The sequence below is a fragment of the Dermochelys coriacea genome, chromosome 17 (assembly GCF_009764565.3).
Source record: "Dermochelys coriacea isolate rDerCor1 chromosome 17, rDerCor1.pri.v4, whole genome shotgun sequence".
Taxonomy (NCBI): Eukaryota; Metazoa; Chordata; order Testudines; family Dermochelyidae; genus Dermochelys; species Dermochelys coriacea.
Window position 1 is genome coordinate 17,309,446 of NC_050084.1, and position 26,133 is coordinate 17,335,578.

General features: G+C 39.3%; 1 protein-coding gene across 4 annotated transcripts in view; it reads left to right on the forward strand.

Moving 5' to 3' along the window:
* Positions 1-26,133, forward strand: part of ANKFY1 (ankyrin repeat and FYVE domain containing 1) — a 55,772-nt gene that overhangs the window by 14,591 nt on the left and 15,048 nt on the right. For 3 of the 4 annotated variants that reach the window (XM_038375640.2, XM_043499624.1, XM_043499623.1), the window contains exons 3-16: positions 1,576-1,694; positions 5,386-5,521; positions 7,533-7,656; positions 9,620-9,769; positions 10,767-10,932; positions 13,777-13,981; positions 14,860-14,928; positions 15,992-16,191; positions 17,109-17,206; positions 17,619-17,844; positions 19,073-19,171; positions 21,210-21,363; positions 22,544-22,712; positions 25,549-25,667. In XM_038375640.2, coding sequence (XP_038231568.1) covers positions 1,576-1,694; positions 5,386-5,521; positions 7,533-7,656; positions 9,620-9,769; positions 10,767-10,932; positions 13,777-13,981; positions 14,860-14,928; positions 15,992-16,191; positions 17,109-17,206; positions 17,619-17,844; positions 19,073-19,171; positions 21,210-21,363; positions 22,544-22,712; positions 25,549-25,667 — 2,034 coding nt within the window. The remainder of the gene's footprint in view (positions 1-1,575; positions 1,695-5,385; positions 5,522-7,532; positions 7,657-9,619; positions 9,770-10,766; positions 10,933-13,776; positions 13,982-14,859; positions 14,929-15,991; positions 16,192-17,108; positions 17,207-17,618; positions 17,845-19,072; positions 19,172-21,209; positions 21,364-22,543; positions 22,713-25,548; positions 25,668-26,133) is intronic. The other variant, XM_043499622.1, reaches the window with a different exon arrangement.

The window sequence follows — 26,133 nt, forward strand, 5'->3', positions numbered from 1 at the left end:
TTTTTTTTTTTTTTTTTTTTGTTTTGTGGCTAAAATTAAGTATAGTATCAGCCTGTCTCTCCCCCCCCCCCCCCCCTGCCAAATTTGGTGATAAAGCTAAATCTAATCAACCAGTTCTCTTAAAACATGGTATGCTTCAGGATAATTTAATGGGAAACTTACTGTGAGAAGTTTGATGCTGGTGTCTCTTATTTTTGTTCAGATAACACCTGCTTTATTTTTACAGAGTGTTCTTAAAACCAACCGTCTCTTTAGGCTTGTCTACATGGCATAGCAACGCAAAAGGAGTGTGATTTGTAAAGCGCCCTAATGTGGTGTGCTCTAACTGTTCTTATCTCCCCCCCCCCATTTTTCCCCCCCCCGTTGACCCTGCTGACCCTCCCTAAATGGTATCTAATTTGACCATTAATGTGAAAGTACTTTTTAGAGGGAGCCAACAGGATTTACACGGGGCAGTTAGAGCACTTTACAAATCACATCCCTCCAGTGCACTTTGCTGGCACTTTGTAGACAGCCTCTCTTATCTGAGACTTGGGTGATCCTGAAAGAGCATTCCTTGCAGTTTTTTTGGGGGGTGGGGAGAGGTGTTTTTTGTATGTGTGATGTTTGTCTTTATTAAAAAAAAAAAGTGGGGAAACTAGTAGAATCAAATTTGCAAAGTAGTGTTTATATCTTGCCATGTATATTGTATGCATTTTATTCAAGTGTGATAGCCAGAAGGGTTTGTATGAAAGTACTGATGCACAAAAGAAACCTAGATCTGCTCTGCTTTGAGTGTTCAGGATTTCAATGCCTTTTTTAATAGGAATAGGGTAGTGGTCCAAATGTTAGATCCAAAAAGAAATGTTTATTTTGGGAATAAGCATTTAAGTTCCCAAGTAAGGTTTTGTTTGTTTTGGGGTGGGGTGGGGAGTAGTGGTGGAGAAGGTTAAAGTATATAGCTTTTGTTAGCAAGAACAAGTGGATGAAAAAATAATCAAACATGTTTAAGAACATAACACCTTAACTATATAATGTTAGATGGAGAAAAATGATCAGTCTGTGCACTGTTCCTGAATAAAAAATGCTCTGTGGGATCAGTGTTCCCTGACAGCAGCTATACTGGAAATGGGGTATTTCTGGGATTTTTCTTTCATATAGGTTGACTGTTCTGTCAAATGTGTGTTTATAGTCCTTTCAATAATCTTTCCTGAGCCTGTCTCTGGGCTGATTTGTGGGTCTCCACACTCCCCATCTTGTAAATTACTGATTTTGGTCTGTGCTGCATGAACTGCTTTCTGAAAATTATATATATTTTTAATGAACGTTAATCACAGGGCTTAGCTTGCATTTTCCTTGTGGTGATAAGTTGGGTTACTCTTGAAAATATCTTTCTTAACTAGTTGAAAAAATGAACCTACTGTTTGGCATTTAATATATTAACGCAAGAGACTTTTACCTAATAGTAAACAATTCAGCCTAAATTTAGGTGCTTAAATGTCGTTACGTTGTAGATATTTGACAGATGCAGAGTCCATAAGTGCCTAAGCACAGGGGGTATGTTTGTATATACATGTGTGCTTTTTCGTCTATCAGTGATCTGAAGATAAAGGTTGGGGACAAGCTCATCAGAGCTCACAAATTTGTGTTGGCAGCCCGCAGTGAGACTTGGAGTCTAGCCAGCCTAGTGTCAACTGAGGAACTGGATCTGTCAGGTTAGTTGCTGCTTGTCGTGTGTGATGCTTTGAATATCTTTGAAACAACTAATGAAAAGGCCCTTTGGGAAAAGGTTACATCTCATCATTCACAATACTATTCTGACTACAGAGTTTTCCGTTAATTATGAAGCTTAGACTCTTTCTGTAACAGACTTGCAAATTTAATGTTAGTTTAAATCAATAACCCATCCTCTCCATTTTAATCATGTGGAAGGTAAGTGTGGTGATTCACTCCCTTTCTTGATAGGGAATTAAAAATAGTGCGGGGGTGGAGTGGAACAAAGCTGTCTGAAAGAGCCAGAAGAAAAGGAGTACTTGTGGCACCTTAGAGACTAACAAATTTATTAGAGCATAAGCTTTTGTGAGCTACAGTGAGCTGTAGCTTATGCTCTAATAAATTTGTTAGTCTCTAAGGTGCCACAAGTACTCCTTTCTCTTTTTGCAAATACAGACTAACACAGCTGCTACTCTGAAACCTGAAAGAGCTGGATTACTCCTTTGCTTTAAGTATTCTATGAATCTAGCCTGTTTGAGATCTTTGAGGAAATGTGTCCTGGCACATTGTCTTTAGAGACCTATGGTCAAGTAGCTTACCCAGGCTGCAAAAACGGCACCTACTGCTCAACCCAAATGACTTGTGAATTTTCTAAGATGCACTCTCTCTAGTTCTGGTTAAAAAGGGAGTAATTGCATTGCCATTCACAATAACATTTCTGAGTTTAATGCTGGATATAGCAGGCTTTTCATTTCATGTGCTTGTACAGTGATGGGGTACTATTTATAATCCTTCTGAGAGTGAACATTGGGCATTAGCTCCTTGAAAACTTGCTTCCTCTGCTGTTTGCTTTCAATATCTGAAGAACTAATATTGATCAAGTTGGTTTTTAGTTTTTTCATCAAAACACTAGAAGCTTGTTTGACTACCTCTTTGTGATGCTCAGCGGCAGTGTTGCATGAAACCACTTTTCAGCAACACTGGTACAATCAATGCAAGTCTTGAAATTGCCGACTGACAAAAACTTTCTTAAATGTAGCTTTTTCATGATGAAAAGGCCTTCATATTCAATGCTGGATTGAGTAAGTAGTTTTCTTAACTTCTAGCTTACTAACTGGATGGAAACTTTGATAAACTCTCTAGAGAAGTAAAACTTAGGGAAGGCTGGGCAGTGTCCATTTCAAACAGTGTATGAGTAAATGTGACTAGAATACCACGTCTATTGAAATAATCTTACCTGTTAAAGATTGTACATAGTTCCTCTGTTCTGTTGCCATGTTTGTTCCATGATTGCTGATTAGAAAAGTTCGTGCACCTCTTAACAGGATGTCTTGGCCCCAACCTGATTTAGTGGAAGAAAAGATAATTTTATCCTTTGAGCAAGAGCAACTTGCAGATGGAAAAGAGAAAAATTTAAAGTATGGCTTGTCAGTCTGCAAGACTAAACTTCAGGCACTGCTATCAAAGTCTTTGATTAATCATGAGTCCTAGAAACAATCCATATTTTGGGAAGAAGCAAGCCATAGCAAATCAGCTTCTTTGCAGAAGCTTCACTTCAGAAGAGTTACCACACCTACCTGCTATTCAAACAGCCCAAAGATAACTGATGCCAAGAAATAAGTCTGAAGATATTGTATTACATAAACTGCTCTTCATGCCAGTTACTGTACCTCTGGTTGTGAGAACCTAAGTGCTAGCGTTTCAAAGCTCCTGATACAAAGTGTTAGGATAACTTGCATTAACACTTTATTGGGAAGTCTCAAATTTAGCCACTGAGAGATTAAGGCATAGCAGTTTTATATCCTCACTTCAAGAATTGTAACATACAAATACTGAATATCCAGTTAACATTTTAAGTTGAAACTGTAGTAAAAGGAAGCTATTTCCCTCTGGACAGAGTCATCAGTATTAAGTGTCTTGAGTCAATTGTACATGGTCATGATGCTCATTAGGACTATTACACTAGGTGATCCAGAATCTTGAGAGCGAGAGACAGACTTATGCATCCAACTGTTGGAATGTGCATGTGAAATTAGTCTCAAATCTGTTTGAGCCTATTGGCTAAATTTCATAAAAGCCTACTGAACTTGACTAAATAGTACAGTTCCATAGTCCATATGGTAAATATCTGTAAAACCTCAATATGAAATATTGAGGTTTAAACATCGTTTAAGTTTCCCTCTTTTTGGAAAAGGAGATGCTAAATGACAATGTCCAAACTAAAGAGCTGTATAAAACTTACTCACTAGCTGCTTTCTATGTTGGCCCCAGGATGTTAGAGACACAAGGTGGATGAGGTAATGTATCTTTTTATGGACCAGCTTCTGTTGGTGATAGAGAGAAGCTTTTGAGCTTGCACAGTTCTGTGTAAGATTGAAAGCTTCTCTCTAAGCTCAAAAGTTTCTCTTCAGCAGAAGCTGGTCCATGAAAAGATATTACCTCATCCACCTTGTGTCTTCAGCTACTTTTAAAGTAGCTTGGCCTGTTCTGCTTGAAGTGTTTACCTTACTGTGCTGGCACAGAGCACTGTTGCTTAGAGAGTCCTGTACCAAGTAGTATCTGGAAGAATGGTTAATGCATGGCTTGTAAATACAACTTAGGTCTACAGGATACATCTATTTAAAACATCTTATGTGAAAATCTTAAGTGTATGGAAACTGTTTGGGATTTCCCTGCTTATGTCCAACAAACCTGATTTTAAAGCATTTGCTTATTCAACACAGAAGTAATGTCTTGCCTATTTTTTTAAAAGCCACTCAGTTGATGGAACATTACTAATAGTATCTTTATTGCTCCGATTATGAGGGCATACATGTTACTATTCATCAAGCTCCTGTCTACACCTGTATTAATGTCTTGTTATCAGGATCAAGTTTAAACCTAGCTTAGACAGCTTCCTATTATAACTCTCTCTCTTTTTAGAATAGGTAGCAGTTTGCAGTGTTAGAAGAATTGATACCTCTGTCCTCTTGTAGCAATGGGTTTCATATACTGGAGTGCAGGAACTGTAAGTCCTACAGAGTGAAGAAATTTAAATCAAATGTCTTCTACTAATCTAACCATTTAAAGTTAAATTTAAATGTCTTGCCTTTCTCAAGCACCTTTATTATGAAAGGATCCCAAACAGCATTGCAAACTAGATATAAAAATAGCTGCAACCACCTCTGGGTGGTAATAAGCAGCTATTAATCGCATGCAGCAACACTATAGCACTGTATAGGGCAGGAAGAGCAACTTATACAAGTGAAACTGCTATGTGGGGACATAAGTTGGCAGAAAGTAACTATTCATGTTGGAATTTGACTAGGACATCAGGGCCAATATCTTTTAGAGAAGAGATGTTGGCTGTCATGTGCAGTAAGGTCAACCACTGTCTTAATAGGGTAACTTTGAGTGATAGTGTCATATAATGTTGAGTTGGATCAGTACTGACAAGGAAGGAAGCATGCCACCTTTTGACTTGCAGTAACGCTGCTTACAGCACCGTGGGTTTTCTTTGGTCCCTCAGCTAACTGTTGACCTACCTTTTCCCTGCATAGTTGGAGGTCTAAGATAGATGGAATGACAACAGATCTATTGTGTCCTTTTAGAAACGCTTGATTTTGGGTGGTAAAATTACAGTGATTTCAGTTGAACTGCAAATATTGGCGACTTAAGTAGCTGGATTTTTCACCTTGTCACATTTTTCACCAGATGCTGACCCTGAGGTGACCATGGCAATGCTGCGTTGGATCTATACAGATGAGCTAGAATTGAGAGAAGATGATGTATTCTTGACAGAACTGATGAAATTAGCTAATCGGTTTCAACTACAACTCCTCAGGGAAAGGCAAGTTGCTGTGAATACATTCAAGCTTCTAGAATGTTGTGGCTGGGCTCTAATTAGCCAGGCTCTTGGAAATCTGCTATTTGTGCTAATGTAAATAACTGTTACATTACATCCTATTACTAGCAGATATTAACTCATGGGTTTGAGTTAAAATGAGAGGTATAATTTTTTTTTTAAATTATAGAACAAGAATTTCAGCTCGTCATAAGCAGAAAAATCAAGCTTGTCCTTGCACTGTTGCACAAGCCACTCCCTTGAATAGTTATTCTTTAATCCTGTATATTCCCCCTAACTCACCAATTACCCATAAGCCCATGCTACTAATGTCATGACTAGAAAACCTGAGGGAGTGGTACCTTTGAGTTAGTTTCCTTTCCTGACCTTTTTTTCCTATAACAAAGCAAATCTCTTACAGTACTGACAAGAAATGGCTTTTGAGTTACTAGACATAAAAGCTTTGCTCTTTAGCCCTTTTTTTTTTTTTTTTCCCCCTTTCTGCTGGTTCAGTGACTGGCTAAAATGAAAATGCAACCTTATCAATAGTAGCAATATATCTTGAACATATTGGTTATTTTAAATGCCAAGTTTGGGACATCCTCTTTAATTATAAATTTCTTCAGATTTTTAAAACTAAAAATATTGCTAAATGACATGCTTTGAGAGAACGGAGAGTAGGAGGGAGGCAGGGCAAAATGACCACAGGGATTAATGTTGTTCCTCACCCACTTTTCCAAAGGCTATATAAAGAGGTCTGGACCTTCCTTATGAAATGACCCTAAAGGTCAGTAAATAAAGCATCCTCTTATTCTGGACTTCAGTCAGTTTTTGCTGAAATGGCCTCTCAGTTTCTTCTTCTTCTTTTTTTTTTTTAAACCTGCTAGCTGGCGTCGACAGCATTAAGTAGGGCTCTTAGCATAGTGTGAACAGTTTCCTGGAAAACAGAGGTCACTGGCTTGATCCACAGGAGCAAACTTCCCTGATCTAACTCCCGAGTCGTATATCCTGTCAGTTCACAAACAGCAGTTTATACCTAGTGATCTTCTATTGCTTTTGGCCCTGTTACTGAGGGGTGCCTTAAGCCTAGCACTTAACCTCATCTTGGCACTTTTTTCTTCATTGTGGCTAACACAAGCCAAACATTTTAAACTTTTTAAGCCTTTTACTGTAATTGGGTTTTTTATAGTACTAAAAAAAAATCCAGTATACTAATGATTACTATCCAGTGTCTTACTACAGCCTTAGCAGAAATACAGGTACTTTCTGGTGTCTTCTACCATGCTTCTCCATTTTGCTAGGTAAGCTTCCAGTAATTGATGGGAGGCAATGGTATAATTATACAAGTATGCTGATAGCCATTAATGGTGGGTCCAAAATAACTATATCTCTTGACCATGTGAAAACTACTTTGTTTCCTTGGCGTATACAACATGCTATCTTGTAAATTTGTAGGCTTTGCAAAAATGAATGTTCTTTTACACCCAAAGAGTGTGAAAGGAATGACCACTTCCCAAGGATAAGTCTTCACTTTCCTGTCGTCCTCACAAAATCTGCATTTTGCAGTACCTTTTACAGTGTTCATTCTTAAGTGTGAAAGCTGGACCAGCTCCACTAGGTGTCAAACTTGGTGATGTGAGACCGTTGCAACTATTGTCCTTACAGCAGCAAATGTATTTCAGCCTACTTCAGTGGGAAGATTAGGGTGTCTTCCCTTACTTTGGAGGGAACTCTTTAACGTGCTGCTGTCTCCAGAGTCATGTGAAATACACTATTATGGGAGTCTCTGGGTTGGTCAGTTTCATAAAGCCACTTCTGTTGAAGCTTCTCTAATGAGGCAGTTGTATAAATAACAAGAACTTGTATAGTACTGGTAGCCTTCAGATGTTCCTGTATCTGAATGTCCAGCATTTTGCTGGAAATGGGAATCTGACCTTTCAGGAAAAACTTTTTTTTTTTTTTTTTTTTTTTTTTTTTCCTGATAACTGATCCAAACTCCATTTTTTCATTCTGGCAGGTGTGAAAAAGGAGTAATGTCACTAGTCAACGTCAGGAACTGCATTCGTTTCTACCAGACTGCGGAGGAGCTAAATGCTAGCACTTTATTGAACTACTGTGCTGAAATAATAGCTAGTCACTGGGTAAGTACTGTAGTAGAAGGGGCATGGGAAAGAGTAGCCTGTAGGCTGAAAAACTTCTTTGAAGAGATTTTAAACTTTAAATTTAGTGTTGGATTATATTGATATGTACCACTTTCAAACTTCATAATCGCATTAAATGCTAGTACTGTGTTAATGAATCTAAACCCACACTGTTTTAAGACTTCCTTTTCTGTCTCAGAAAAGATTGCCTGTTCATCACATCCAGTGCCTTCCCGGAACAGGCATACCTTGTTGTGGGGGCGAAGGGGAAGAGAGGAAACGGACCCTCTTTGTGCCTTTGTTTTCAACCAAACCTCTTCCCTGAAAGTTTGCCCATTTGTAGAAAGCCACCCAAACCATTTTCCATGTTTTTATCTTCCTGTGCCTGTTTCCTTCTGGGATCAAAAGTACCAAAACATTGAAACTGACTTTGTAGAAATGGAAATATGGCAAGAAGTTAGCTATTGAAATGGCTTTTCAGCAAGATTTAGTTTTCAGCCAAATTTAAGGGGTCCCACCAGTTCAGACTCGTAGAAGTATAGCGAATTCTGAACAGTCTGAGGTTTGTCCATCATTGGACTGTGGGGAATTTGGGATTCTTGCTTTTACACAAACAGATTTCCCCTCTTTAAAATTGCCATCAGAAGTAGTAGCCAAGCCATGAAAAGCTACGTACTTAGCTTCCAATTTCTTTTCCAACACAGGAGTTCTAGGCAATCTTGCATTTTTGATATACAAACACCTACTTTTTTTTCTCTCCAAGGTCAGGTTATGAAAGTTTGTCTAACCAAGTGATAAAGGATTGTTCGTAACTGGAAGTCTTATTTTATCTGCTAACAGCAAGCCCCTATATATGGATTTACAAGATTTACAGTAACCTTCAGTGTAACTTATAAAAATCCAGATAAATCTGATTTCCAGCTTCTGTCCAAAAATACCATCAATAGCGACTGCATTTTTGGCAGAGGATAATCTTCACTACCTTAGATGCTGAGGACTTATGTATTTAATCATTCAGTACAGCTGTTGGAAACATTTATGGGCTAGAAACAGAGCAATTCTTGATGCATACTATCATCTGAGCTTCAGGGTGGCACTTCTTTCCCCCTAGAACACACTGGGCTGCTCACTATTACTTTCCAAAAGTGAACTGTTCATCTCTGCTTTCAAGTAAATAGACTTGCTTATCAATCCTGAGGGCAGGATCCGAACCTCTCCATGAAAACCATCATTCTTTAGTGGCCAAATGGACCCATGTCTTTAGAATAGTCCCAGTTACTAGAAAGACCCTTCTGGTATTTAGATTTCAGGGTATATACTTTCTCCAAATATTAAATACAAAAAGGAGTGACTTTTATTCACTGTCTACTTTAGAACCAATGTTGGTTTTTTTTTTTTTTTTTACAATTGTGCAAGTAGATGGGAAGTGTCAAGTATCAAACTGTGCTACACTAGATAGGTGTGCAAAGGCTGTCTTTAAGCAGACGCTTTTTGGAGGAAGGCCTCGAACAACGGTGGAACTCTTACTAGTTCAATCTGTAATACCTTTATATGTTCGTGTTTTTTTTATAAAGTGCCCTTTATTTCTCCTCAGAAGGAGGATGTAAAAATGCATTTTCAGGTGTCTCTGTAAGTAAGCAAATTTATGCAACTTCCATTAGAACTAATAGTTTGAAATTCAGAACATTCACAACTATCTCTTCCCAGACTTGCAGAAAGACTTGTTGGATTACCACTGGATGGCAGAAATCTGTTAAGACAGTTCCCATGAGCCCTTTGTATATATCTCACACCTCTCCAAAGCGGAGCCAAATGGAGCATTGAAATCGGTTATCTTCAGTGTTCCATACTGAAACATTACTGTGAAGGGCAAACAACCAAAACTCTGCTTAATACAAACAAAGTACAAGTATCAATATGGAAACAAGCCAATTTCACCTTGATTTCTTCTTGTGACTCACAGGATGACTTGCGGAAAGAAGACTTCAGCAGTATGAGTGCTCAGCTGTTGTATAAAATGTTCAAATCCAAGACAGAATATCCTTTGCATAAAGCTATTAAAGTGGAGAGAGAAGATGTTGTTTTCCTGTATCTTATTGAAATGGATTCACAGGTATGGTGAGCTTTGCTATATCTGTTTTGAAACGGAGTGAACTAGACATGTATTTTGATGCTAGGTATGTGCTTGGGAACTTTAACTGTCAACTTGACTTGAAGGACTGGAGAGTGACATACTCTGAAGGAAATCATAGAAGTTTAAGAAATATACTGAGAGTTTGTTTAGAAATGTTTAGCTACTATATCAAAGGTACTGAATTCACTAGTTAATGTTTGCGAAGTGCTATATAAAAATACCATGTATTAATAGGAATGAGGATGGAGTATACTTGTCTGGTATGATACAAGCATTTCAGCTTCAGGTGTTGAAATGACATCCATGGACAAAACCAGTATAAATATAGTACCTTTTTAATATCCTTTACACAGTAACGTAACTTGTATTTTCCTTGCCATTAGGACTATGATAATAGTGTGACCTTTTTTAGTTAATTTTGTTAAATGCTTGCTCAGTTGCTTTCTATTGTATATTTGCCACTTTCTTTGAAACCATTACATCTGAAGAAATAACATGTACTGCTAAGTCTCTTCTGAAGTCACAAAACACATTAGTTTCCCTATGTGATTCAGTATAAAATGTATGGCTTGAGAGCTGTTGCAAATCTAATTCAGTATCTCCACTTATACAATTCTGACCAGTAGAGAATCTGATGGACAGATTCTGCCTTCTCATAAATTTGAAGACCAAATTTCAAAACTAATTAATTGTTTCAAAACTAACTTCAGGATCAGCTTTCCAATTAGAGAGGAGATGCTCTCAGTTGTGCTTTAATTCAGTCACATGATATAGTCCCTTTGTTTACTCTGTAAGATAAGTCTCTAAAGAGATTTAATTAGATATAGTACTAGCATTTATGTTGCATTGAAACTTTAACAGTAATCATAGTTATCCAATATGCAACTTTAAGTTGCATATTCTGAATGTTCCCTTGCATATAATTGTCAGCCCACTAAATTGTGGGGTGGTTTTTTGTGTGGGTTTTTTTTGGTAGCTGCCTGGGAAGCTCAATGAACTGGATCACAATGGAGACCTTGCTTTAGATTTAGCCCTTTCTCGAAGATTGGAAAGTATTGCAACCACTCTGGTCAATTACAAAGCTGATGTGGATATGGTGGACAAGAAAGGCTGGAGTCTGTTACACAAAGCCATCCAAAGAGGTAAGGATATTGAATACAAAAGTTATCATATACTGTAATGGTAACTTGCTTTTGCAACTTTTTCCAGTAGTAAGTATATCCTAATTGAGACTGGTGGTTTGTTTTTTTTTTTTTTTTTTTTTTTTAAATGCATCTCTTAATATCTTCTGCCAATGACTCAATTTTAGTTTCAAAAGTTCCTTGGCAAAAGAAGGTAGCTGAAGTCCCAGGCTTATGTTAATATAAATATATTTTCATGAATGGAAATGACAGCATTAAGCTTCATGAAAAGGATACTTTTTGGAAGTAAACGCTTGCTGGGTTGGCAACTGAAATGAAACTGCTAGTTTCTCATACAAACTACTTTGGTGTTGCCCTAGAAATAGTGGGGTGGGGGTGAGGGGGGTAGAGTATTCCAAACATGGATGTTCGAATCCTAATTCCATTTAATGGAGGAGTGACTCTCGGGGCCTAGTAAGTTGTTTAGATTGGCTAAAACCTCAATAGCTCATGCAGATATATCTAGGAGAAGTGAGAAGAGTCTCTTCCCTCTTTTTAATATCTCTTCCCCCCTTTCCCCCCATTTCAGGATTGCATAGCTAAGAGGGAGAGTATTTTCTCACCCTGCAGACAGTAGTGGCCTGCAAAAAAAAAAAAACAAAAAAAAAACCCTCTTCCTCCCCCCCCCACCATCAGCTAGTTAGGGGAGGACCCTAGTCTTTTATGACAGTCAGTAGCAGGAAGATGTCTGTATAGGTGACTGCCTCTCCTAGTTCCAGTGGGCAATAAAGCATCATTGGTACTTGAAGACTATTGAGCTGTTATCAGTAGGAGAAGAAGGAAAGCAGATATGTGAGGATTCACAGAACCCAATAGAAAACAGTTGCCAAGGCAGTAATGCTCAGGAAGCTTAAGAACAGAGAAACACCTGCTTGGCTTACATCTTTCCTGACCAGATAGGGCTGCATGAGTCTCCAATATAAACCCTAGTGACCTCATTGGATGTTACTTAGCCTTTTGTTATTGCAGGTATTATTTCTTTGCTTTGACTGGCTGCAGTAGAATGCTGCTGTTGCTGTTTGCATGTTCACTTGGTGAACAATAAATTAATGCTTCCCGGAGGGATGTTTCTCAGTTTTCGTACAAACAGCTTATCTACATCTGAACTAGTTTAGGAGCTCAAAAGGCCAAGCAAAGTTCCATCATTAACTGCAATTAGCCTAAGGCTAGTCAGACTAACTCTACCAGTAGAGTACAGGGTGGGGGGAGGAATGATCCTAGGAAATGCTAAGCATCACTTGCAAGGGAGCTGATTACCCTTGACTCCCACTGCCAAGGCCTTCTAGGAACTGGCTTTCCACAATTTTATTAAACACTGCCTTCCCATGTGTAAACCTTGCAGAAAGGTAATGCTCAGGGCTTCACCACTGTCAATCTTCTTAATTTTAGTACTTAAACATGAATACTTAAGTTGTATTTTCTTGCCAGTTACTTTGAAACTGATCTTTCAATCTTGCAGTTAACTACTTCCTGGTACTTGTAGATGCAATCAAGTAGTTACTGTTTTATTTGTATTACTATAGCATCCTGTTTGACTTCTTAGATGTATTCTGGTGGAACAGACTGAGAGTCAAACCAATGATCTGACTTTACTTCCAGGATCATCCTAACTTCTCCTGACTGAAAGGGAAGCTACTCAGATTCCTGAAAAATTATTTTTTTTTTAATTGGACCTTAACTATAGAGAGCATACAAAGCTGCATGCTGATAATGTATGATTTGCTGCCGTATCAAAACTGTTACCTGTGAACCCTTTTTGGAAGCATGCAGAGGAAAAATTTTTTTGAAGACAAGTAACTTATGGAAGTACTTTCTTGTACTTAACCAAACATGGCAGGGAAGGAAGGATGGCTTTAAAGCAGTGGACTAGGACCTGGCATTTATGGGTCAGTTCCCAGGTCTCCCACAAATACTCTCTGACTGTGGAAAGTTACTTCATCTCTCTGTAAAATGGGGATAATACTACTTTTTCTCTGGCTTGTCTGGGCAGATTTTAAATTCTTTGGGCAGGAAATCTCTTAAAAGGTTTGGTACAGTACCTACTATGATAAGGCCCTGATTTCTGTAGGCATTTCAGTGTAATATAAATATCTTAAATAACTAGAGCAGTGGCTCAAGCTGTTCCACATACCGAGACTCTCTCCTGTTTAGCAACATGATGGTTGCACCTGTTGATGTCACCGAGACTGATAGCTTCTGAACTAGAGGGAAGTGTGAACCAAAATGGGTTGGAGCTATAGCCTGTCATACAGACTTGCACTCTGAAAAGCTTAAGAACAGCTAGAATGAGACTTTCATATTACTTTATATAACAAACTTTAACTTGTGTAAACCAGCTCCTATCTGTTGCTATTGTCCTATGACTCCATAAAGGATCATTGCCAAGCAGGACAATGGGGAGAAGAACCCTTTTCTCTAATTGAAACGACACAATTTTGGCATAGGAACGAAGGATCTCACTCTAGTATGCCCTAAAACGATTTGGCCAAGTAATTTCGTCCTAGTTCAAACAAACTTAAGTTAACCTTCCAATAGCAAACACTGGCTTTCTAAGGAAACCCCTTACATTTCCCCCTTAGTGTCTTTTGGAGGGGCCAGCCTGACATAAGTTTTACAGTGCACATTGCAACTGTTGGCTTCTAGCAGGGAGGAACTTAATATCAAGCAACACTTTGATACAAGAACACATTTCATGATGCCTATGGAGCTAATGCAGATTGCAACCTACTGAGAATACCTTATGTAGAGCATATAATGAATCTTAAAATCAGATGTGTAATCTCTTCCTTTTGCACATCCCAAAAGGAGATAAGTTTGCTGCCAATTTTCTCATTAAAAATGGTGCCCGGGTGAATGCTGCTACACTGGGAGACCAGGAGACTCCTCTACACCTCGTTGCATCGTACAGCCCCAAGAAGCACTTGCCAGATGTGATGTCAGAGATGGCACAGATTGCAGAGTCCCTCTTGCAGGTTGGAGCCAATCCAAACATGCAAGACTGCAAAGGAAGGTGAATATATTGGTGGTAGTGTCTAGCTTTGGTAACCATGTCTATCTAATCAGTGTGCTGCAGCTTATTGAGAAGGCTCTGTACCTTCATGGGAATAGACCAGGAGATGTCTCAAAAAAGATCAAGCTAGATTATTTCAATGGGAGACCTGCAGAAACCCTCATCTCACTGGTAGACAATTGTATTTTAGTAAGTAGCATTCTTCTGTCAGGCATTACCAAACTGAAGGCAATGCCTTGGAAAGGAGGTGAAGGAGGGAACTGGCTGGTGAAATACATGGAGAAGAATTGTACACTTATTGATCAGCAATATATAGTTAAGCAATGGAAATAAGAGGCAAGACAAAACAGCAAACAGTTGTCACAAAGTGTTTGGGATCCCCTGGATATCCGCTTAGCTTGCTAACAAAGATACAGTTTTTGCTAGGAACTCTAAGCACAGCCACACTTTTGAGTCCTATATGCAAAAACATTTTGAAGCTTTCTTTGTATCACTGTTTTTTGGTAGGGTAACAAATGTCATATCAAAGAACGGTAGTAGGCTGTGGAATGTGCAAGATTGCTAGATCTGAGTACTGGGAAATGGACTAAGGTACCAGTCTGAAAGACCCAAATTTACCATTAGGAGAAGTTAAATCTCAGGGTGCTGCCTAAGATTGACAGAGCTAAACTGCTTGGGTCTTCACCAAACCAAACAGGCTTCTGGTATCCCTCTTTTCTGTTGAGACAGATTTGTACTTGGCGTTTAACTTTGAAAGTCAGTGGGCAGATGCTGGAGGAGCCAAGTCTGACCTGAGTCTCCAAACTTGTATGGGAATGTGAAATTAAATCTTGATGTCAGAAAAATGTCTTCCTAATTGTAGTTGACTCTCTCTGCAGGACCCCATTACATGCATCAATTGTTGTTAGGAATGATCCTGTATTCAGTCAGCTTCTCCAGTGCAAACAGTAAGTCTGTTTATTTTTAGGCTTTAATTTGAATAGGGTACTCCAAACCACATCATACAGTGGAGAGGAATGTATAGCTGTAAGCTGTTCCTTTTGTTAAACAATAATGCTAGCCACTCAGCATTCCTGAGATGCCAGATTCTGTGGATGCAAAATCATGCAAGTCTGCATGAGGTAATGTGGCCTATGACACCTTGGTTCTATTTCTAGCTTTGCTGCTAGGTGACCTTAGGCAAGTCACTTTACCTTTTCTATGCCTCCATTTTTCCCCATCTGTAAAAATGGGGATATTGTTAGTGACCTCCTTTTGGAAAGCATTATGGAGGTCCAGTGATAAGAGCTAGCTATTACATACAAAGTTTCAAATGCAAACTTGTATTGCTAAGGAAGCTGGTCTTCTGGCTTGATATAGAGGAGGCAAAAGAGCTTTCCTCCCCTCTAATGCTACCTTAGTTTGCAAGGAAGTGAAGTGCACAGCAATGTCTTTGGGGTAGTAAAATAAAGCAGTACTACTCTGAACTAGAACTGCAAAATACATGAGCAATTATCAGGCTCTTGAAAAAGCTAGTCTGAAATCCTTCTTGGGCCCAATTCAACTCCATGGGGAATGACTCCCATTAACCTCCTTGGGAGACGAATAGGGCCCTTCAGATGCCTTAGGGAGAGCAGTCTCTTCATGCGTGCTCTAGGTAAAATGTGTAATTACATGTGTATAGAATCTACAACTGAGTCTTAGTGCTACATCTCCAACAGAAACCTGCCCCTTTTAAGTGACCATCTTAGAGTGGTCATAAGATGGGCTTCACTGTAGCCTCAATTTTTTTTCCCTTGTGCAGTTTAATTTCACGATTGGGTTTAAAAGCCTGTAAATGCAAGTCTAAGGAATAGTGGTCTTAGACCTTAGCAGTTGTGTTTATAGAATTATGTAATGGTGATTCTTTTTAATGGAGTCTTACTTATCAGATTCTTGGAAGGTGTTCCTTGGTGCAGAGTGTGTGTGGGGGGTTAAAAAATTTTTTTAAAGAGGCTATCTAAAAATCTAACTTTTTTTTTTATTTGTTAGATTAGACTTGGAATTGAAGGATCATGAGGGAAGCACAGCTCTGTGGCTTGCAGTTCAGTATATCAAAGTGTCGTCTGACCTGTCCATAAACCCTTTTGATGATGTCCCTGTTGTAAATGGAACCTCCTTTGATGAGAATAGCTTTGCAGCAAGACTGATCCAGCGAGGCAGCAATACAGATGCGCCTGACACAGTAACAGGTAAGAGAGGTTTGTATTCATGATTAGGCAAAAGGTTTGGATGACCAGGTCACAAATGCAGAGATTAGAATAAAAGCTCATTTAATAAGAACATAAGAGTGGCCTTACTGGGTCATACCAAAGGTCCATCTAGCACAGTATCCTGTCTTCCAACAGTGGCCAGTGCTAGGTGCCCCAAAGGGAAAGAACACAACGGGTAATCATCAAGTGATCCATCCTCTGTCGCTCATGCCCAGTTTCTGGCAAACAAAGGGTAGGGATACCATCCATGCCCATCTCGGCTAATAGCCACTGATGGACCTATCCTCCATGAATTTATCTACAGCACCTTGCTTCAAAGTAAGGTGGGGGTGGGGGTTTGGTTCTTCTGAGGTCTGAACTGCCACAGGCCCTATTTTTGTAACCTTAATACAGTAGAATTGGTCCAAAATCTTTAGAGGATAGACTTGGAAGACAGTGACTCTGAACCCTGCTATATATTGTCTAGCACTCTGACTCGTATCTGCATGCATAAGCAAAAATAACTTAAAGCATAAATGGCTAAATGAAACTTTGAAAGGAGTTCATGTATACGCTCCCTGATAATTAGATGCTGTCACAGGTGGAGGCTTATAGAATGGGTGGAAAATCCTGAGATGGTCCGTGAAGTCAGGAATCTTCCATGCTGTTCAAGTCCTGGAGTTGTCCTCCCTTCCTTTCCAAAATGTGTCGCTTACTCTGTAGTGGCAGCTTGGGAACAGAAATGTCATGTTGAAGGGGCTGATCAGACATGCGTATCCTTCAGTGAGCAGCATCTCTGCTACAGGTCTTTCAAGTTCTAAATCTCTTGGGGAAGGATACTAGAGATGTTCCAAATTATAACTTTAAATCATTGGATAGTACTTTAACTCTGCATGCATTTTCATATTCCCTTTTAGGAAATTGCTTATTGCAGAGAGCAGCTGGAGCAGGAAATGAGGCAGCTGCTCTCTTCCTGGCAACCCATGGGGCAAAAGTGAACCATAGAAACAAATGGGTAAGAGAAATTTAGATTTTATTGCCCTTCCCCACCCCCACAGAATCCAGGTTTAACTAACCCCACCATACTGTATGTGGTGTCTGGGTGGTTTTTTAAACTGATTGATGAAAATCTGGAATGCTAGAGTGGTGGTGATCATATTGTGGTGTACGGATAATTGTATTCTGTTCCCATGGCATTACGTACTGCAGTGATGTGTTAACACTTCTCTCCCAATAAGGCCTATCATCAGACCATGTTTAGAAATGATGCTGAAATTCAGTTAAAATTAGGCTAGTTAAGCATAGTGCTTACTAGTACACAATAAACAGAAAGCAGTCTTGGAAGCTGCTGTACACCATTCTAATTGAGGGGGGCTTCCTGTTAACTGTTTTCAGAACTCCTAAACTTTTTTTATTTCTGTTTAAAGGGAGAAACTCCATTGCATACATCTTGTCGGCATGGCCTATCAAATCTTACGGCAGAGCTTCTACAACAAGGAGCCAATCCTAATATCCAGACTGAAGAAGCAGTGCCTAGTCAGAAGGATGCATCCTCAGCACCTGCATCAGAGAATGTGTATCTGCAAACTCCCCTTCATATGGCTATAGCATATAACCACCCTGATGTGGTATCAGTCATACTGGAGCAAAAAGGTAGGCTTTTGTTCAAGCTGTACTGCTACTACTGGATGGCGTGATTATGGCAACTTGCATACCATGGCAAGCTATGAATCCTATCTCCCTGTAGGCTGAGTTATATTTAGTTTTACTGTTTTCCAAGAGTAACTTCTCAGTTGCTTGTTTAGCACAAGCTGAAACTCTGGAACATCTAGTTTTGTATTCTTCCATAATTTAATATACTCCCCCCCGTGTAAAGGGAGTGCCAGGATAGATCTGTAGTCTTGGAGGCTGGACTTAGAACGTGGGAGGTGGAAGACACCCACACAAATACTGACTCCTTCAGTTTCTTTCTTGCCCTGGGTTTCAGACTGACAATAGAAAATTGTAAACTCGTGTCACCAAGAAAAAAAATAGCCAGTTCAGGTGGATGGCAGGACTCCAGGCTAGGATCTTCGTAACTACGTATCATAGGGGTGGGCGAACTTTTTGGCCCGAGGGCCACGTTGGGATTGCAAAACTTTTATGGAGGGCCAGGTAGGGAAGGCTGTGCCTCCTGACTCCTTTTTCCCCTGACTGCCCCCCACGGTACTCCTGCCCCAATCCCCTAACTGCCACCTCCCCCTAATCTCTGCCCTATCCAACTGCTCCCTGTCCTCTGACTGCACCCCGGGTTCCCCTGTCTCTTATCCAACCCTTCCCCGCCCCCTTACCACGCTGCTCAGAGTGGCAGGAGCTCACCGCCACGCTGCTACCCTGCCTGGCAGGAGCGGCAGGCCAGACCACTGGTGGCACAGCATGCTGAGGCTGCCGGGGAGAGGGGACAGCAGGGGAGTGGCCGGTGACTAGCCTCCCCGGCCAGGAGCTCGGGGGCCAGGCAGGAATGTGGCCCGCAGGCTGTAGTTTACCCACCTCTGACTTGTATGAATTTGCTGCAATTATCCATCCCCTGTCCTTATGTCTAGATGTCTATTTCTGCTCTTTCTTGGGAGGCAAGACTTGATTAAAATCCTGGAAAGTTATTGACATATTTTTTTACATTATTGGTGAAGGATGTCAAGCATTGAGTATTGTCAACAAATTTCCCTTAAACATCCTAAGAGCTACTTAACTTGGGGAAAATTTTTGTAATGCTTCCAAAAAGTGACTTGGTCATTTGGGTCAATTGAAATCCAAATATAGCAAATGGGTTTTGAGATTGATGCTTAAAAATACAGGAATGCTTTTTTAACATTGGTTCAAATTCTGTGGTGTTGTCTTTCAGCTAATGCCCTTCATGCTACCAACAACTTGCAAATCATTCCTGACTTCAGTCTCAAGGACTCTAGAGACCAGACAGTACTGGGACTGGCATTATGGACTGGTAAGGATTTATAAATTCTCAGTCTTTGTGGGGAAAAATAGTTTGTGAGAGCCTTATTGTGAATCCTACACACGTCAGGAGGGGAACCGTATTAACACTTTTTTTTTTTTCCCCGTTTATGGAACTACTGTATAGTCGAGGCCCTTTTGTTTTTGTTCATTTTGTTTAAAACTTCTCAGGAATGGATCGAAAAGTGTGTAAAACTGGTGCAAAACATTTAAGTTCCCTGAGTAAGTATCAGGGTTAACATTGGGACAAGAAGATGGAAAGAAAAAACTAATGGAGAACTACATGTTGAAAGTAAAAGCAGTTTAATGCTCTGGTTTCATTCTTGAACTGTTCATTAACAGTACGTGTACACGTGCAGGGATATCTTCCACTACACTAACTTATTTAATGCTTTTACATTTACATTGCGTTTACACTTAACCTAATTTATGAAGGGGAATAAACCTAACATATTGGATTTTCTTAACATAATAAATATTATCATTTACTTGAGTGGTCCAAAATTCAGGTGAAAAATCAGTAACAAACAACCAATAGCTTTTGTAAAACCCAGGAATACTTTGGGTAAAAACTATAGGGCCTTATAGTACAGTAACTGTCACACTAAGTCTTTGAAGCCTGGAGTTGATCCTTCATTGTTGTGGGGCGGGGGGAAGGGTGTTTTTTCTTTTTTTCTTTTTTTTTTTTTTAAAGAAACGTTGTTTAAGATATTATCAGGGGAATTAATGGAAATTCACTGTAGTTCCATGGTGCGAAGTTCAGAGAACACTTAGTTACATTTATAGCCACTTTTTAAAGCCTTGTATCTACTTTGCATGACAGATCTGTCTTTTGGCTTGCTTCATACGCTGAGAGTAATGAGCCAGCAGATGGAAAGACTGCCCTCTCCCCCCTCTTCAGGCACATGGAAGGCATAGTGCTGTACACGTAAAAGGAAAACTTGCCCTTTCCTCAATCTAGGGGTGGGGATATGTTCCCTTTCCTCTTTTTTTCCGAAGCTACTTTCCACTTAAATGAATCAGACAAGTCATAACTCCTTGCTCTGACGCTTGTATCTAGCCGTCACTTCGTTTGTGTTGCCTCCGTGTACTGTAAAATAGCTTTCTGGCTCTTTGTCAGTGAGATCTGAACTTCATGAAAGACAAGCCAGTATGTTTAATTTTCTTTGCAGTCAGACATTTTGTTACACAGCCACTTGAGATCATGTAATAGCTGGGATATTTATGCATTATATTGAGTGTCCTATTTTGGATCAATTTAATTATCTTAAAAGCAAAAGGGTGATAGAATCTATTTTGGCTATGTCTTTATTCTAGCTTGGCATTTTTAAATGCAGTTCTGGAACTATTGCAGTGCAATAGGTTAGGCACCTAAATACCCTAGTGATGGACACTTAGGATTTTAGGCGTGCCAAAGATGAAATGTCAAAGTGAGATGTAAAGCTGGTGCGCTAAGCTGTTTTTAGCCAAATTCAAATGCTGTCTTCAGTTAGAGGGAAAAACAATGGTCTCATTCTAGCTACATTTTTATTCACAACATAAATCATTACAGTTCAGCAGTTGTCACCCTCTGATCAGGAGAGACCTAGAGTTAGACTAGCCATGATGATGGTCAAGCTAAAGAAGTATAGTCAGAGCTATGCTGGAAGCCCCTGGGCTATGCCTGGCTCCAAGTGTTCTAATATTCATGAATACTAAATCCACTTTCCATTTAAGACAGACAAACAACCTTAAACAGGGGCATTAGAAGTGTGGCTGGCAGAAAAATTAACCGCCTCACATACTTGTGAAGGTAATTGTACTAACGTTAAAATTGGCTAGTGATGGTTTACAGGTAGAGACTGAGTTTTTACCTATTGCTTTATATCAAAATATATTTAAAGATCTTTACTTCAATTTGAAGCAAGTTTCAGGTTAATTTTTTCACTATATTAAAAATTGAAAGGTCTTGATACTAATACCTTTACAGAGGATCCTTATTGTAACACAGTTTCTGTAGGGATAAATATTAACAAGCTGTCACTTTCCAGGCATGCACACGATAGCAGCTCAGCTACTTGGGTCTGGTGCGTCCATCAATGACACAATGTCAGATGGACAGACTTTGTTACATATGGCAATACAGAGACAGGATAGCAAGAGTGCTCTCTTCTTGCTGGAACATCAAGCAGATATAAATGTCAGGTAAGATGTTTGTGGGTTTTTTATTTATCTGTTGATGTAGCTCTGAATTAGAAGAATACATAGGAAAAGTGGTTGAATTAAACTGCCTCTAAATGAATAGCTCAAGAGTAAAAAGTGCCCAATTCTTGATCTCAATTCAAAGATATTGAGAGTTACTCATTTTTGGGAGAAGTTTGTTATATTTTTAATTATGGTTGATGGACAACGTACAAAGTTGGTAACACGCATACTATCCTCTATCCATGTCACATTTCCTACAGATAGCAAAGGGAGGCTTGCCCAAAGATAAGGGTTAGAACATGGCCTTAGCATTAACTCAACTTTTTAGTTACTGTTGGTGTTTTTGTTCTTTGAGTCACTCAGTGTAGTGGTATGGGGAGAGAGGGACATGAAATCCTTTCAGTGTTATATCTGCTCTCTGTTGAAACTTGTGTGTGCAGGTGCCCAGGTCTAGTAACTTTACAAAATCATGTGAATACTTAAATCTGAGAATCCAGTCTTCAGCAATAGGTTTCAAAATTCTCACCCCAGTAAGAGGAATGGAAGCACCTCAGATCTTTAGAGCTGTTTAATGTCTGCAGACTTAGGGACACCACTTGGCATTGGTTTACGCTTCATTCATCCGTGGAAGATGTTCTTCCAAATCATTATGGCCAGAAACATAAAATGATGAAATGCAAGATAAACATCTCATGCGTGGGAGCCAGTCAACAGGCCGACACCATTGGACTAATGCCAAAACTCCCTGTCAGTCCAGTGCCTCTGATTCACCTTGGCTCTGAAGTAGTGGTTCATTATGGATGACTGCTCCCTGGCAGTAACTTCCCTAAAAAGCAATCTTTGGTTTCAACAGATGTTATCCAAATGTACCGGAGACAGACGTGCTGAACAGCATCTTGATGCTGTCCATTAATACAGCAACTTTAACATTATGGCAGTGATAATGGTTGAGGAAAAACAGTGAAAAGACGCAGTAAGCTTGTGGATAGTGACTAAATGTGTTGATATGCCCTTCCTAAGTGTCTTAAACTAGACACTTTTTTTTTTTAACCAAGGAGTTTAAAACTTAGTATATGAATCGAGCTGATACTCATTGGTCTGCCAATAAATCATTGCAATAGAATGTCTATATTTTTTTAATGTGACAATAGACCTTATACAGCAACTGTGCATATTACAGAACTCAGGATGGAGAGACTGCTCTTCAACTAGCTATAAAAAACCAGCTTCCCCTTGTGGTTGATGCTATTTGTACCAGAGGGGCAGACATGTCTGTGCCAGATGAGAAAGGGAATCCTCCACTATGGCTTGCCCTGGAAAATAACTTGGAAGACATTGCATCGACTCTGGTAAGGCAAGCATTTTCACTGTATCATTAGGTTTTTTTTTTTTTTACAATGTTCGTCAGATTTTGTGGTTCACTAGTCATCAAATGCTGTTGAGAAGCCAAATTAATTTCTAGTACGCTAATGGTGTAAGAATCAATAGCAACATGGGCTTCTATAGCATTGTCAAATCTGGTACCGAAGTAGGCTTTTAACTTTTTTGGAAGATTTCTTCTTTAAACTCTCTTGGGTTTGTTTTGAGTCAAAACTTAAATGCCCTCTACCAGCACACACCTCCCAGTGCAGTTTTTAAGCTTTCATGACTCTTGAATCTATATCATCCTTTGCCCTCCCTAGTGTGTTTAGGTTCCTTGAACTTGTTGGAAAAATGTCAAGAACCAGCAAAAATGTGGTATTGCAGGAATTAAGTATTTGCTGGACCACATGCTCATCTTTCTGTACAGGATCTAGTCTGTAAAGGTACACTAAAGCTTATACATGCTCTCATGTAACTCTTACTGCTGCATCTGGTTTTTAACATGGTGGTTTTTCTTATAAAGTTTAACAGGCTTCAACTTGTTTGCTTGTTTTTGTTTTTGTTTTTTTTCTCCCTTCCCTCTCCCCCCTCCCCCCGACAATATCTCATGCAACCATTAGGTGATCCAGCAATGCTCTTACTGCTATTAGGCACTCTTCGTTGGAGACATGAGGGTATTTCAGTGGTTACTTCCTCAAGGGACCTGTAAATAGAGGAAAAGAACTGTCTAACTCTAAATCAGAGGGTTTTTTAAAAAGCTGACAAGTTGAAAAATTTTGGCTTCATAACTGTTCTCCATAAGGATGCTTCTTTTAAGTCTATGATTTTTGTGTGGGACCAATACATACTATATTAAGATGGGAAGGCTAACTTTCAAATAAGTAAATACTTGGCTATTACTGTAGAGAATGGCCTAAACATAAGGCATATGATGAAATGGCAGTGAGTATTAGCGAATATATCTGTAGTACAGCACTACTAAAATCAATGCAACTTATCTAGAAGGATCTAAAAGCTTGTTCTAAAGGGTTCCAGTATGTGAAGATAAAATGTAGAACCATAAATATATGGGTCAAAACTGGAAATATAAAACTTTCAAAACTCTCTGAAATGCAAGTGGCCTGACCATCAAAGGTGTTGACCCCTCCAATTCTCATTACTTTCCTGATGGAGTGAGCACCCCCAAATCTAAGGAAAATTAATGTCACTTTTTAGGTCCCTACATCTGAAAATTTAAAGTTTTCTATCCACCTCCTTCAGATTATGGGAGATGTGACTTTTCTGAAATTTAAGCATTGTTTTGTGTTCATGCTTGCCTAGCAGAGCAAGATTCCAAGTACCTATTAATCTAAAATGCATGGTAAAATAGTACTTGGTCATTGAAATTTCATTAGTCCTGGTTTGTTTTTTTTTATTTTCTTGGGGAAAACAGTGCCCTAAATGTACATGGAATTTGAGGCTATATTAGGAATATTCAACTGCAGCTTTTTTTAGAATTATTTCTGTAAGTCAATTTGTTACACTCATTACTGACCCAATGATATGATGGGGAACTTTGGACCAGTTTTTATGCCAGTAGTCTTGCTGTATATGTATGTGAAGTTAGAAAAGTAAATGTTCTGCAAGTTTTTATGCAGCCAGTTGTTAAAGAGCAATGTCTCCAAGTTGTCTCAATTGCCATAAGTATTCTTTAGACACCTCTGTAGTTGCATAACTTGATCACTTTTGCTACAATATTGCTTAGCAAACAGATCACTCTTAATAAATCGTAATAGCCATTTAATTTAAAAATTACTTATGTCAAACTCCAGCTTGAAGCAATTTTTATAGCCAAAGTTGTTGTTCTCTTAACGAATGGAAGTGCAACTACATTATTCATAACAAGACTACGTTATTCCAGTGAGCTTACTTTAATTTTAGCTTAGGTATGTTCCTGTGGTGTTTAAAAAGGCTTTCTTGCTTCTTGTTTAAAGCTTATGAGCAGTTAATACATCTCAAAATGCCTACTGAGAGAACTAGCGGGCCAGCTTTCCTCCCACCCCTTTTTTTTTTTAACTTTTTTTTTAAGCCAGAGTTTCAAAGGAGCTTTATCGTTAAGTTTTTTTTCCCCCTATTCCAGATCATCTTGTTCCCAAACAAATGGGGTTTGATGTAGCAATTTTAAGTTCGGACAGAATTGTAGGTTACTTTCTATGTGCATAAAAGAATTGGGGCAGGGTGATGTAGTCTTTCTGTAAAGAATGAGTATCCTCTAGCAATATCCTGTTTATGGTTTCAAATGATTTTTAACTGACTTCTTCTTCCATTCTTGCTTAGAAGGGTACACTTACATTTGGTTCCTCGTCCTGCTCTAGGTCCCTTTTCATTGAGCACGACCAGTAAAGTTTGACCTGCAACTCATTTCCTTGTGAATGGGGTTGGAGGAAGTGGTATTGGATGTCCTGGATCTCCCACTTACTGCTGTGTGTAGTGAGAGTTACCATGGATCTGATGAGCTGGAGCTACAAACCAGCTTGCGCTTACTGGATGGATGACCCATCTGGTCCCAAACAAATCTGAAACTTGTTCTCCTTATGGCAGTCTCCTAAAAATATTTCACAAGACTAGAGACAGCAGTTCCTAATCCACCTTTTCACAAGGGGAATATATTACAAAAGCCAAGAACTAATGAAGAAATAAAAAAATTAAAAAAACCTAAATTGTGGTGGCACCATCATGGTGGGGAGGGAGGCATTTCATTGCTACTCTTTTTAAAAAGTAACCAAGTGACTGTATAACTGAGATGCAGGCATCTTAGCTTATTGTGCTTCATTGTTAATTCAGGTAAGACATGGATGTGATGCAACTTGCTGGGGTCCAGGACCAGGTGGATGCTTACAGACCCTTCTGCACAGAGCTATTGATGAAAACAGCGAACAAATAGCATGCTTCCTTATTCGCAGGTCAGATATGAATCTGTTTTACAAAGTGGTGTAGCCATGTCAGTCCCGGGATATTAGACAAGGTGGATGAGGGCAATGTCTTTTATTGGACCAACTTCTGTTGGTGAGACAGACAAGTTTTTGAGCTACACACAGTTCAAGTTGGTGTAGCTCAGAAGCATGAATCTCTCTCCAACAGAAGTTAGTCCAATAAATGATTACCTCACTCACCGTATTGTGCTACAAAGGAAACTTTTTGTTTGTCTGTTTGTGCACACATCTTCCTTGTTTAGAACTTTCAGACAGCACTGTCCATCATACTGGGGAGTGGTGCTTTCCCAGTGGATGCTGTGTTCAGCATTACCCAATGTATCCGTTTGGTAACTTTTTAATGTACTCCAGAAAAGATGCTTTTAATGTCTGCAAACAAAGCATAGGTGCACCGGCAGAGGGTAACTCTACATCTTAATTTTGTTTCGAGCTAATA